Source organism: Falco naumanni, chromosome 5 (genome assembly GCF_017639655.2).
Source record: "Falco naumanni isolate bFalNau1 chromosome 5, bFalNau1.pat, whole genome shotgun sequence".
NCBI lineage: Eukaryota > Metazoa > Chordata > Aves > Falconiformes > Falconidae > Falco > Falco naumanni.
The window spans coordinates 66,729,301-66,744,884 of NC_054058.1; the positions used below are offsets into that span (position 1 = coordinate 66,729,301).

General features: G+C 40.4%; 1 protein-coding gene across 1 annotated transcript in view; it reads right to left on the reverse strand.

Annotated features, from left to right (window-relative positions):
- The window catches only part of LOC121089257 (protein piccolo-like), a 382,524-nt gene that overhangs the window by 135,874 nt on the left and 231,066 nt on the right, over window positions 1-15,584 (reverse strand). Inside the window, 1 exon segment of the mRNA XM_040596364.1 lies at window positions 15,317-15,398. Within this exon segment, the coding sequence (XP_040452298.1) occupies window positions 15,317-15,398 (82 nt within the window).

The following is a 15,584-nucleotide window of genomic DNA, read 5'->3' on the forward strand; positions in this document are numbered from 1 at the left end:
CTTCCCCCAACACAGCCTTCACCGCTTCAGGCCAGACCCGCTCTGAACCCACCACCGCTGCAGGCTGCTGCCACATCTGGCCATGTACTCTGCCACTATCACCCATTACCCTGTCTCTTAATTCCACAGCAATTAAGCTTCCTTCTCTTTGATCCCAACAGCTCACCTTTACTGGCATCTGATCCAGATTCCCAGGTTCTTCCCACCTATCTCAACACGATCTGGATCACAGGCTGTCCCCACTACATTGGGCACCACCATCACTATTCAAAACTTCAAACATGCCCCAGCACAGCCATCACTGCTATTGCCGCTCATTACACTCAGTCCCATAATCTGAAGGGCCTCACACGGGGCACCAATTGTTGCAGCACAAACAAACCAGTAGGCTGCAACAAGGCTCTACCATTGGCCAGATTCTACTGTCTGTGCTGTATCTCCTTCCTCCAGAGGACAGACCACACTGCTCCTCCCCCACCCAACCCACACTGCTCAGGGCTATTTGACCACTTAGCAGGAACCAGCTGCAGCTGCACATCGTCCATGTCAACCAACCCACTGCCGCTGAGGCAAGGCCACAGCTGCGTGTTATCAGTGCTGATCAACCCACTGTCTTCGCTCCTCTACAGTTTACTACTTCTGTTTGCAATGACATTGCCCAATTTATCACCTCAAATGCAGACAGTTTATAAATTATCATCAACCATATGCTTTCTCAGATCTCTTTTCCCTTTGTTTTGGGATATTTTTTTTTAATTTTTGAGTCTTAATTCCCATCTCTCAGACTATTTTGATATAACCAGACATTAATCTTTCAATTCTAGATTTTCAGATGTCTCTCACAGCATCCTTCTAGCCAAGTGTGGGATGGGTGAGTTCATGGTGCGCTGGGTGAGAGGCAGAGCTCAAAGTGAGTGAGGCTACATCTGGCTGGTGACTGGTCACCAGTGGTGTTCCTCAGGGTTCAATTCTAGGGCCAGTTCTGTTCAAGAGTTAACAAACTGGATGCAGGAGTTGAAGGCACCGTTAGCAAGTTTGCTGATGGTACCAAAATGGGAGCTGTTGTTTAACTCCCTTGAGGGGCAAGAGGCCTTGTAGAGGGATCTAGATAGAATGGAACATTGGGCAATGATTAATGGGATTCAATGGAACTAGTCCAAATGCCGGATCCTGTACCTAGGACAGAGTAATGCTGGGCACAAGTATAAACTGGGAGATGAGTGGGTGGAGAGCAGCCCTGTAGAACAGGATCTGGAGGTGCTGGCCAACAGCAGGTTCAATCGGAGCCAGCAGCATGCCCAGCAGCCAAAGGGCAACCTGCATCCTGGGGTGCAGCAAACAGCATCACCAGCCAGTCAACAGGGGTGACTATCCCACTGTTTTCAGCATTTGTGCAGCCTCACCTTGAGCACTGTGTGCAGTTCCAGGCCCCATCATTTAGGAAGGATGTAAAGGTCCTTGAATGCATCCAGAGGAAGGCAACAAAGCTGGTGGAAGGGCTGGAAGGTATGTCCTATGAGGAGCAGCTGAAGACATTGGGTTTGTCAAGTTTGGAGAAAAGGAAGCTGAGAGGTGACCCCATTGCTCTCCACAGCTTCCTGAGGAGGTGAAGCCAGAGAGGGAGGTGCTGAGCTTTTCTCCCCAGGATCCAGTGATAGGATGCGTGAGAAAGGTTCAAAGCCACACCAGCTTTGGAGGTTCAGACTGGATGTTGGGAAGCATTTCTTTACTGAGAGGGTGGTCAAACACTGGAACAGGCTTCCTAGAGAGGTGGTCGATGTCCCAGTCAGTATTTAAGAGGCATCTGAACAGCACCCTTAATAACGTGCTTTCACTTTTGGTCAGCCCTGAACTGCTCTCATCAGGGAGTTGGACTAGATGACTGTTGTAGGTCCCTTCCAACTGAAATATTCTATTCTATTCTAATGTAGATTTCAAGTGACTAACAAATGAAGAGCTACTTTTGAGAGAACTCCATATTTGGGAGAAAAATATTAATAAAATTGATTGGTTAATAGCTCTTTTTTTTGCTTTTGGGCAATTATTCTACTTTGTGACTTTCAAAAGGACATTTCACTTGTCTTTTCATATCCTTCCAGACATCACAAACTGCTTCAGTGATACATATTCACTATATATAAATATATATATATATATATATTTAAAAAAATAATGTATACTTGAGTAGTGACCAACAACTTGACAAAAATTCTGTCACTGGTGACCCAGCAAGCATCAGTGCAAAAGTATTTTAAAAATTCATCATTCCTTTTTTCCTTAATTCCACCATTACATACTTTGTGTCCAATTACACTTACTTATTTTGAACTTGTGCAGCTCAGTGTATCTTAGACCACTATGAAATTGTATCCCCTTGTGTATTTTCTTGTGTTCCAGTAGCAACACAGCAGCAAGACTGTAATTTATTTTACTGGAATAGGCTGACCATAACCTGAGCTCTGCAATTACAGTTTGGTCTTTTTTGTCCATTATGGAGATAATGAGGATCAGATTGCTGCCAATCTGTTTCTGTTGCTTTGGTCACAGGGAAGCTCACAAAATCTTATCTTTCTACTACTTTGTGGAGTAGCTCCACTACAGCCTTTAGAGTACAAACAGCCTAGATTTCCTGGAAGTAGTTCAGCATCTATGCAATGATTAGACTTGTCTTTCCAAAAAACTGTCAATAACCCCTCACATAAGGTACAGGTTAAAAAAAAAAAAAAAAAAGAGGAAGAAAAGAGCAGAGACAAACAGTAATTCCAGGTACACCAGGCTTTTGCCGGTGTTGGTGGTCTTGCCTTCAAAAAAGAGGTGAAAATTAAGTTTTCAGGGATTTTTCTCTTATAAAAGTAAATAGTATTCCAGCACCAAATGCACGGACTAATATTGTTGAATTATTAGATAAGTCCCATACAGTAGCAACACTTCAGCGTGGGCAGAATGCATACATGTGACCCAGAAGCTCTGTGCAAACATCGTTCATGTGCTAATTCAAACAAATATTTCCTCTGGGCTAATTTTTCAAAGTATGAAACAATTTGTCTATCTAATTAGATGAGCAAAGAAAGGAAGGAAGCAATTAGAATGTACAACGAATTTTCAATAATCACACATGAGTTTGTGCAAATTGGCATAGGAAAGTGTAAGTAACAAGCATCAGCAATTTGACTCTTGTCACAGAAATAGAGTTAGATGAATTTTTAATAGACTTAGGTGACTGAATTTTTAAGATAGATATGAAAAAAACCACTACTGATTTGGATTTCTAAGAGCATAAGAGCATACCCTTCAAGTTGGCATTTGAAAATCATGATTTATTTCTGTGAAAACACCTTTGGATATTATGTGCTTTGAAGCTGAAACTATACAGAAGTAAAATGGGGAAAACTGAAATGGGCTTAAACTGCAAAATGCAGATGAGAACTACAACACATATCTTGGAGTAGTTTGAAATGGAAGGTATGTTGAAACCACATAGATAATAAGTGTTGTGTTTCAGATCCATGAGCCCATGCACAGACATACCACTGAGGGAGGAAAAACCTGCAAGTCCAAATACAGTTTTCATCACTTTCTAACATCGCTTTCAAAAACCAATTTCAAAACCAGAAGGTTGACTCATAGCCAGCAAGCACAAGGGTGACCTTTTCTGGGCAAGGTCCCAATGGTAGCAACTGGATAAATGCATGAGGATAAAGAATGAAAATGAGACATCAGGCATGGAAGATTTTGCAATGTGCCAAAATACTACGCTACAGCAATAAGAACTTATCAATCACACCAGATAATGCAAAGTCTTTGGACTCGATTTGGCTGTGAACAGAGAGAAAACACCTTCCTCCTGTGCTCATTTACTGACGTTATCTCCCCATTTCTCCTCTAGCCTTATCTAGACCAGACATATGCTAGGGTGCTGGTAGGCCCTTATCTGCCGGAACAATTTTACACCACCTTCCATTGTCTATATGAAACAGCAATGTCAGCCACAGCAAAAAAACACCACAAATTCTCTTTGGAGAGTTCAGACTTAAAAGTTGCATGCAAGCTATTTACTTCAATATCATAATACTGTGAAGTTTGGAGAACAGATGAAAGGAAGCATGACAAAGCAAACAAAACAAAGTTAGATCAGGTACTTGGAAATCAGAAGGAAAAGTAATGTGTATAATGAAATCCAGGCTAGATTTTTATTTACATTATTATTCTTCTGCAATTCTCTGGAATACATAACATGATGATCCATATCAGAGCTTGGTTGCCTAGACAGTTCTAACATTTTCAAGCTTGTGCTCAGGAGAATTGTTTTGGTGCTTTCTAATGAAATTAGCTTAAATGAAGTTGTTTCCTAGAAACATGATTAAGCCTACTCAGTTACTGCATTTCTTGGTCATTGGCAATTAAAGCATAAAATATACATGAAGCCAAATCCTGAGCTGATGAAATTCAGATATATTCCAGTTGTTTTAATAGCACAGCATTTCTTTATATCAGCTGCAAATCTGCTTCATGCTGATTTGCACACTGGTTATCATCCTGAAGGATCATTAAGTGGTTTATGAATGAGCATCTTGGAGCACTTGTCATATCTACTTGAAAACAAGACACGGGTCTCTTCTTCTTGGATGATCTGTCACATCAGAATCGATGGTGTCAGCTATGGTAGACTGTAGCTTTAAATCTATAAAAATCCTGTAGGCACTGAGATTCGTGGTGTTTACTGATAGACAACAGTGGCTCAATAAATGTCACTGACTCACAACTAAACTCCATTGTTTAAGAAGTTAGTTTTGAATGTATATCAGCTTTGGTACTTGAGAAACAGCAACAGATTTAATGTAAATGTAATTGTATACAATATTCTACAATATGTAAGATGTATATGCTAGTTATAGTATAATGCTTAAACAAAAGCCTTTAGGAAAAGAGTAGCTCCCTATTAAATGCAAAGCAGCAGTCACTGCTTCACAAAGTGGCTGGACCACAGACTCTTGGAAGCTGTGAGAATATTGCACCATGTTTACCCTGGCCTTAAATTCTCAAATACCTCCTGTCAAGGCCACAACAAAGGGCTAAACAAATTTTATGTCTGACCTAGTAAGACTGTTCTTATCTTTAATAAATTTGGGAAAACTTTGCTATCTTCAATGAACAGTGATCATTATTACACCTGCTAAAAATTTTGTTGCAGACTCGTCTAACACACAGTCAAGCTATGAAGGAAGGAAGGAATGCATTCCTTTCCTTTATTTAGCATTACTTCTCCAGTAACCATGGTGCTGATATTTGGGGAGCACAAAGCCTATATCTATCATAAATTCCTTTTATGAAGCTGGAAGACTGGAGGAAAGGGTTTAGAGGAAATAGAAACACCGCTCCATCCTATTACCTACTGGCCAGCAGTTCATGCTATCTATGCAGAGTGCTGGTAGTATCCTAAGGTAAGATATGCCAATGGTGACACTTTTCTTAAATGCACACAGAAATGCAGACTTAGTGAGTTTACTCACTGTAAACTTATACTCCGGAGCACCTCAAGACTTTAGCAAAAACCAGAAAGACCATTCAGTCTTGGTCTTGTTGTCAGGACTGCATCAGTCAAAACATGATCTGGACCCTTCCCCATCTGTTCTGAATCTTCTCTCCCTTTGTCGCGATGTTCTTGCCCACACAACTTTATTTACTGAGTATCTGATCATGTACACTCCCTTTCCCATCCTAAAATGAAGGACTTTTAAGCAAGTCACAACATATGTTAGATTTACACATCTTAATAGTTATAGGTAAGTGCAGCGGGGAAGAAGTTTTTCTTTACAACTAGTATTAACCTATCCTGTTTTAACTGATGCCCATTGCCTCAGCATCCTGCTGTGAAGAGCCTTGCGCCCTCTTGATAAGCTCCTAGTCGGTATGGGATGGCTGCTGTTATGTCCCCCCAGAAACTGTCTCCTCTTCAGGCTGAACAAGCCCTGTCCCCCAGTTTCTGCTCTCAGGGCAGGTGCTGCAGCCCCCAGCCACCCCCCTGGCCCTCTGCTGTGCTGCCTCCCATTTGTCCATGTCTTTCCTGTGTTGGAGGTGGGCTGGGGGCAACACCAAACACAGTATCTAGACACAGCCTGACACATGTTGAGTAGAAGGGGATGGTCACTTCCCTTGATCTACTGGCATGGTGCTGGTAACATGGCCCGGGATGCTCTTGGCCACCTTTACTGCCAAGGCACATGATGGTGGTCTACAGAGACCTCCCCCAAGGGCCTCTTCTGCCGACCTGCTCCCCAGCCAGTCTCTCCCCAGCTTCCATCAGTGCACAGGGCTCTTTGTCTCCAGGTACAAGATTTGTACTTAATCCTGTTCAACTTCACAATGGTTCTGTTGGCCCATTCCTCCAGCCTGTCCTGGTCGCTCTGAATGGCAGCCCTGCCTTCAAGTGTATTCCCCCAATTTGATGCCATCTGAGTGTACTCCATCATCTCCTCTGTGTCACTGATAAAGTTATTAAATGGTCCCATGACAGGGTCTTCTGTGGTATTTGTTACCTGCCTCTAGGAAAAGCACACCCCATTAACCACTGTCCTCAAAACCCAATCATCTGACCAATTCTTTACTCATCTAGTTGCCCAGACATCAGACCTTTACATCCCAATTCCAGGCTAAAATTTAATGTAAGAAAATAGTTGAAGTCTAAAGTCCCTTTCCATTTACTGCAATACCCTAATTTCAGTCCAGTTTCACAAAACTTTACAGATTCTTATGAGGATTAATCCACCATAAAAATAAACTTTTGTCTGTTCAGCCAATGTGTCTGTCGATCATTCATGGCTTCACTGTAAAAAAAAATCAATCCCTGCGGTATTTTTAGTGCTACAGTAGTTGTTTTTAGCTCAAGCATTTTATTAATGTTCTTCTCAATGAAAGAGAATAGAAAGAGATTTTATTCATGTTTCCTACATAGTGTCAGGCAGCCCTGCCATCAGAGGAAAACATAAAAGATGCTTTGCTGGAATATCACAGCTTAGTTGGTATGTTATGAATCTGGCATATTAGCGATGTCTTAGCAACTATTATTAGCAAATGATAGTTCAGTCCTAGGTAAACGGAATGAGCTTTGTTAGCAAGATGTTATCTTAACATCTTGGACCAAAACTCCAAATAATTTGGTTTTATTTAGCTGTTTTGGAAGAGGATCTCCAGCTTTTGAGGCTATCTATATTTTGTTATGAAAACACCAAGTAAAGGCCTGAGGATCTAGCATGTAAATTCTCTCTATTACAATTCTGTGTGCTGATCTTGTGTTACAGACTTGGCATAATGCCCTGCTATCATAAGAGTCATTCAAACTGCAGACAAGTGCTCATGTAATTAATCAACTTTTTAAACTCCTCAATAATTTTCTTAGAGCAGAGCAAATCTGTCTGGTGTTTGTGCAAATGTGTGTTGGTGATGGTTAAATAGAAGCTACTCCACTCTACCACTTCCTTTGGGACAGGAGACACCACGGGGAGTGCACACATTATGGGGAACATTTCGAGGAATCTGTAGAGTGATGATACTACCTGTGGTTAACAGCCACCCAGCAAAGCCTCTGTACACTAAATAATTTCTCTTGAAGGAAAACCAAAGGAATATCTCACCCAGATGACTCTCCTGCACCAAGGAATCAACTGATACAGTCCTGCATGAGTATCTGCCATGAATGGGGAAGAATCTGTGGAACAGTAAGTTGTAAAATGCCATTCGTCCAAAACAAGCAATACTTGCAATCATGTATGTCTTTGTAATATACTCTGAATTCTCCTTCCTTTCTCAAAGACAAACACAGTATCTAGTTTTGGTGTACAATTCCTTAAAAACATTATAATATTCATATAAATTACACAAAATAAGTGAAGGAATTGTAGTTCCCCTGTTGTTAAACTGCAAATTAACTTTTGACTCATTGCTTGGAAAAGATCCTAAGCTGGCAATGGCAGAGACAGAAGCTTATGGTTTATTCTCAGAAGGGGTATCACAGAGCAGCTGTTCAGACTGTCTCCAGGAAGGATGGCGTGGCCATTTGACAGTTTGTTTCTTACAACCATTCAGTCTGCAGATACAGGCTAGCTTTGTGTTCGGAAATAGGAACTGTTCGCTAAAGCACGTTGAGACCTTCAATGAACTGCACATGCTCTGTCCCTGATGACATCAGTCGCTGCTGAATGAGGTCAGTAACTCTATGCCATCACTTCTCATCTAAGTGGGGTTTAAACTCACATCTTTAAGTAATGAAGTGCCTTACTTCTCTTGTACTGAGCTGAGGTTGGTAATGAAAAAATAATAGAAAAATAATACTTAAAAAAAAGGAACATAGAAAAGTACATTTTCCACATTTTAAAGAGGGAGAGTTGACGAAGGGATTTTTAGTTGTTTTTCTAAAAAAAAAAAAAATACAAGGCATAAACCTTGTAAGACTTGGAATGTCACATCTTGTTTGTGATATACTCATTTGATGTCTCACACAAAATGAGTATTTCTTATAATAACTCAACTGACTACTGCAAAAGAAAAACACCATATGAATTAAGTGCATAGTAATTTACTAGTCAGCTTGCTCTTTGTTGATATTAACCCTTCAAAATGCAGGTTTTTTTATGTGACAGGGATAAAGGTAATTTATTTACCTGCATACCTCGTTCCTTTAAACACTGCAGTCTTCACTTCTATATCAAGAGAATGATATATCATTTTTTTCTATCCATTAGAAGAAGCTGTCAAATGAGGGAAATTTTCTGTCTTTCCTGAGAAAATGGTATATTCTCAAGCCAATGACTACTGCTGTCCAACACATCAACAAGCAGCCACATATAAGCATTTTTTACAGAAAACAAAATTTCTGATAAACATGCAAATTAGCACTTCGATAAGTCTTACATTTTTGCCTCCTGAAATTGTATCTCCTTTAGATAAATATGTATTCTAATGACTATGGGGCATATGATACCTTCTTCTTGCATGGGGTGTTTTTTACAAAAAACAAAAATTTTTTTATAAAATTCATGTAATTTTGGGGTGCCTATCTTCAGACAGCTTTGGCTTTATCAGCCTTGACTAACGTCAGCTTCACTCCCTTCCCTGTTGAACAGATTTCTTCAGGAATGAGAACAATTTCTGGCAAACTTTAGGTTATTTAAAAAAAAAAAAAATTCTGACAACGCCCCTCCCTCAACTTCTCTTTACTGAAGCAAACAAGTAAACAAACATGCAGGCGCTGAGTGCGTATTACCTGTAAACAATATTAAAGTTTTTTAAAAAATCAGAAACACAGATAATGAAGAAAGGTTTCACTTGACAAATGCTGCACCTGTTAGCTCGGTGCAATGATGCTGAGACAATCAGAACCTCAGAGTTCTACCAACTCACAAGGAACATTTTCTTTGCGTCAGTGACCTGCAGAATCAGAAGGTCTTAATGTTAATCATCCTGCATTCAGATTGTACACCTAGTGCACTTCAAAGACCTGTAAAAATCTGTGAATAGTTAAATAATGTCCTCTACAAGTCTTTGGACTGTTCTGTAACTTCTTTGTACATAAGCCATATCTGTTCATCTCATCTAATTTTAGATCTCTACAAGACATTCTCTGCATTATTAACTTTTTCTAGTGTCCTTTATCAGTTGTCTCATCAATATTATGCAGCCCTGAATGTTTTGTCTTCTACTCCTTCATGAGAAAGTGCTGGTCTGCATCCCTTATCTCCAACACAGAAATTTCTGCTTTGTCTTCTGTGAATCTCATTCTCACATGCCAGCTTTTCTCTTGGCTTTCCATGGAAACCTGGGAGGCCGACTGAGCTCTAACATTCAGCGTGGCAGCGATATGTTTCTGCAGCCCCTTCTGCTTGAAAGCTATGAAAGGAAACTGGACCTTTATAACCAGTAGATACATTTCACTCTCAACTACCTCCACTCATCTTATTAGACATCCTTCAACAGATGTTCACACACTGAAAAATGAATAAACAACAGAGCAGCCAAAAAGGGTTCAGGGGAAGTATTTTAAATACACACACTAGTGCTTTTCAAATTCAATTAGAGACAAGGCACATCAAAATGGAATATATGGTCTGTATCTCAACAAAATGTTTTTAACAAATCCAAAATATTGTTTGTGATCATATATATATAAAAGCCAAATGATATTAAGTTCTTTCTAAGATTGCTTTTAAGACACAGAAAGACATCTTTCCTTCCATTTATTTCCATCCCTGTCCTTACTTACTGCTATATGACTTCAGTGGAAAATCTCTGACATTGCCTGGTTGTAACAGCTATGTCCCTTTCTGTTTATGGGGTTTTACTTTCTGTACCACATCTCTGATAAGGAAAGAATGTTTAAGGCAATGATGGCCATTAATTAGGGATTAAATCCTTCCACAGTGACAAGTTAAAGAAGGGTACTGGGTTTTCGTGCAAAGTATTATCTTAGTTCTTCACAACATTAAACCAAAGAAACAAGACTGAGTTATCCTCTAAGAAAAGAGTATGAGGAGAGGAGATGGGTTACACTTCTCACCCTCTGTTTTTCACTACTATATCATATTCAAGACACAGACTGTGACTATATTTAATGTGGTTTTTAATTGATTAGTAGTCACATATTCACTATACTTAAGTATTTCAGTGCAAGAACTGAATTTGCTGAACTTGCAGGTGAAAGAACCCTAAATACATAGGGTTATTTATTTACAGGCTATCTATAGCAGTAAGGCCTTGCTATAGGAAAATTCTTTGAATCCTCTTCCTCTCTTTTAGGATAAGTACCCCATGAGCTGGCATGCTGCAGAAGCGCAGTTTTATGTGCAGGAATCAATGATCCTTATGGACAGTATGAGGCATCTCTGATGTGTACATAGCATCACAGCTACCCCATCATCCTCTTAGTGTTTCACTGACATCACTGCTGAAGTGAAGATTAGGGACACAGCCTTCTCCCACAGTCTAATTCTCTTCTTTACTGTAAAGTTCACAGCTTTTTCTTAATGCTTCCCTGCCTTTTTATTTTCATGAGAACTGAAGAGGATGTTGCGCAATATGGGCAGCCTGGGTTCTCAAAGGTACGTTCTGCTGCCTGGAAACACAGAATATCCTACCTTTTGAAAGGGAAGAATTCCTTGTGAAGTAAAGTAAGTGAAGTAAAGCAGCAAAAATTACCTTTGAGTGAACTCATTGCACCTATAGACCTACTGAGATGTGTCTACCTTGTTGGGTTATCACCCAGCTTTCTGATCAGGAATGACACAGTGTTAAGTTTTTATCTTTACAACATTTCCAAAGGTATTGCCAATGCTTTCATTACCTTCAATAGCCATGTCCTCTCTTGACTTTTTCAACTATAACTATGACATGTTAAAGAACAGAAGAGAAAATTCTGGCAGTATAAAACAGTGCTTATGCTGCTATGCTAAAAGATCCAAAAGGAGCAACGGATTATCAGTGAAAACAAACAGTGAGTTTCTGGAGCGTTAAACACTGCTACATTATCATTCACTAATCACTGCCAACATTGCTTTGCAACTCAGCATAACCATGATGCCAATTCTTTTTCTTTTTCTTTAAATTGCAAATTATTAATTGATCTTTGCAGAGAAAATCCTTGACAATTCCTTCATATCTATCATCATTGCCTGAGGAGGGGGATATTGCACACCTTGAAAGCAAAAGATGTGACTTCTAGATGATGGCATATGCTGAATAAACGAGAACCCTCAAGAGAGAGTCCAGCTAGCAAGTATACATTTATTTTTCATTCAGAGCTACTATTCTCTTGCCATCGCAATTTTGGCTGGTTCCTTTCTCCTTAAAAACCTCATTCACATGCTAAAATTTGCAGAAAATATTTTTGTGTTTAAAATTATGCTAGATTATCTAAGAGGCATCAAAAGCATCTGTACCTCTGAGCTAGTTTCTATTAATCAAGAAAGTAAATAAACAGAATGCATCTGCACATAGTACGTAGTGATGTAGCCTGAATTTTAAGTAATTTGGCACTGCTATTATTAATATTAATGATTTGACAATTTCTGGATCCATAAACAGGAAGTAACCTCCAGTATGGTAGGTATGTGATGAGATCTATGGAATTCAAATTATAACAATGATACTAGGATGAAATTCAAGCTTGCCCTATAGTTACAGGTGTTGTATAGCCAGGTCCCTGGGCTGACCCAGCACCCCGAGTCATTCATGCCAAGGCTGGCCCAAGAACTCTCCAGTGAGATGAGGTGATGGGCTGAACCAATGGCCAGCTTCCCAACAAAGCAGCTATCAACAGTTAGAGGAGTTCTTCAAGTGGGAATTGTGGACAGATCGGGAGATTTCCCCATGTAGCTCCTGCTGGATATGCACCAGTTAAGATACCCCATTTGTATACTTAAGATGCGTTCATTAATTCCCTGAGAGGAGAACCTGTCAGTCTCAAGCAACTCCCCAGGCAACTCCTGCTGTTGAACTGACAAAACTGCACATAGATCATTTAAAGCATCAGCAGAAACTGTTCTTGCATGTGCAGAAATGATCGCATAGGACAGGCTTTTGTGCATAGCGAAGACAGAGGATGTACACACTGTACATCCTGTAAGATAATCAGAGACAACAGATGATGCATATGCTGTTGTGGCCACCCAGGACCACAGGCCAGCTGGCTTGTAAGAATACAGCAATGCAAGGGTTCAGGTAGTCTTGTCCAATACAGCCAAAGATGCTGCTGAAAGAGTGCTTGCCCTTAAGATGCTACAGAAAGGACGGTTGCCCTGAAGATGCTACTGAAAGGATGATTACCCTGAAGATGCTACTGAAAGGATGGTTGCCCTGAAGATTGTACTGAAAGGATGGTTGCCAGAGAGATGCCCATCAGCACGTGGACAGTGACTGGCTGTCCTCTTGGAGAGATCTGACACCCCATGTAAGCTTTATTGAGGGTGGTTGGTTTTTTTAACATACGGTCTTCCTCTGCCTGTGCAACATTTTGGTACTTTTGGGTAAGAAAGAGAGGATGAGGGAGAAAGGGAGAGCAGAAGAATGTGAGTAAGGAAAGAAACAATGAAAAAAAGAAAAAGAAAGAAACCAGCCGGCCAACACACCAACAAATCATGGCATCTAGATGAATATCCAACAAACTTGTAGCAAGGTAGCTGTGGTGGAGTAAGAGTATATGTTGTTTAATGTACCAATATGTTAAGCAAATTTTGCTGTATAATAGATTTCTAAGTCTGCCTCTGGTTAATGAACAAAGATACTGGCTATTAGTTTGCAGAGAATAATCAGAATTGAATTTAAAAAAAAATAAATAAAACCCATGTGTGCGGCTCTGAGAAATGTCATCTGGAAAGGTGAAGGCTAAGCAGAAAGCACTGCATATTTAAAGAGAGTTTCCGTGCACTTTAATTCTTCAGACACTGAGAGAGGGGTAGGAAGGGACGTATGAAGTCAAGGAGTCACAGTACTTCAAAGACGTACAAGGTGCAAAAAATACAACTTCTTCTGGCTCAGATCTTCTCTGTTGGCATCCTATTCCACTTTTGGCTCTTTTCTGTACAAAGCATTTAATCCTTTTCACACCTGTAGGGAAATCTATAAGTACATCATATAGAAGTATGTCTGTGCAGGTCTCCAAAGGTGTATCTGGACTAAAAGCCAAAAGTATGACTGCAGCTTGTAGACACATAGCCAAGCTTGCTTAATCCAATTAAAATGTAGGTACAATACATCACAGCTATAGCAGCCAGCAGTCCTAGGGTGGGCTATGAAACCTTAGCAGGATCCTGAGTAAATATTTGATCCTGTGTGATCTCATGTTGTGCAGGGCGTTAGTCAATGGGAAGTCAATACCTACACCTTGGTTTCCCAGTCACCATTTACAAGGCATTTACACCGATGCACAGTACATTGCTGTGGCTGTCAGCACGAGAGCTGGTGGAGAGTCTGGAGTAGACATTTCACATTGCGTGAGAATAAGCAATTTTACAGAGGAGAGCAGGCCGTCAGAGGCATTAAATAACGAGCTATGCACAGTTGTCTGGTTGCAGTTCCACTTGTTCTTGAGTGAGCCAGCAGCTTGGTACACAACGTCACATCACCCTGCAGGGCACCCGTCCCCACTAGGATGTCAAGGAGCTCCTTAGGGACTGAGAGCCCTGGGCAGCAGGGGCTGACACATCAGCCGACCAGGTGGCTCCTTTTAGACTCTGCTGTGTGTGTCTGGGGGTCTTTCCGTATCCTGAAATCATCACTGGGTGTTGTTACACTGGCTAGCAAGAAAATACATCATAACGTGTACAAAGCATGCATTTAACAGCCTAATTATGAGGGAGATACTGGGGATGGAAGTGATCAAGATTTTACTGCCAGAAACCCTGTGAAAACAATATTTAGCAATTCAGTTAAGTTCACGCCACTTTATACTTAATGCTTGAGGGAACACCAGAGCTGGAAGTCAGTAAATACTTCTGCTAGAAAAAGAGGTTGACACATGCTATTAGAATTTTTTAAGCAAGTTAAAACAGAGTCTGGTGGTTTCATGACAAAACCGCTTCGAGCATGTACCTCTGAAAAAAGACAAGGAGCGTATTAAAAAGGACTTTGAGTTCCTTATCAGTATGAGATGTGAGAAAGAGGGCAATTCCAAAAGCTTGGACAGACAGACCTTACCTGTGCTAGCTCTAGTAACTGGCAGCCTTTTGCAATTTGATACATGAAAACATCACACTGCGCTCCCGCTCACAGTCCGGGAGGTGAGTGACTGTAACCTTTGCCACTTTCATCGCCTTTGCAAGCAGGGTCAAACTTACATGAACATTTGTGTTAGCACCAGGGAAAGCAGAATAAATCTGAAGTCCTGTGATAAATGCCTCCATGTGAAGAGATCACTGAAAAATGGGATCCGATTGTTCTGCTAACCCCCTTGTAAGTTCCAGTACAGAAAGAATAAAATTCTCGGTTCTGTACATGCTGAACACCTACCCAAGCCTGTTTTATAGAAACTTCTCATACAGAGAATATAGTTACATAAAAAGCAACAGCAAACCAGACTGCTCATATGTATAACACAACAGATTTCCCCTCTGTTTTTAATGTCTGGATGGCTTACATATCTCAAACAGATCTTGTGACCTTTTTTCTGCACTGCTGCTTTCTGTTACAATCAACTAGCAAGATTTAAAATGACCACTGAAATCCCTGCTGCCTATGACAGAGAAACTATTTTTAATACTGCAAATCTTTTGCATGATTCACGCTAATCAATTTAATTAACATGTCTCATAGAGGGTTGTGGTTTTTTTACCTGAAACTGTGTGATCCTTCGGGTCTCTCAGTAGTTTGAGCCTTGCGTGAGGGAAAATGTACTGCAGGGGCTTCCCATTTATCTGAGGAACACAAATATGCAAGTCATAAAAAGATAAAACAGCATCAATTCTATCACTAATTTTAGACAGCTGAAACAGAAACAAGCAAACCAACTGATTTCACCCAGGGAAATATCATGGCTTCACAATTCAAATGATCCTCCAAGTTTCAAGACACTTGTCAGACTGGAAAATCCTTCTGCAGGG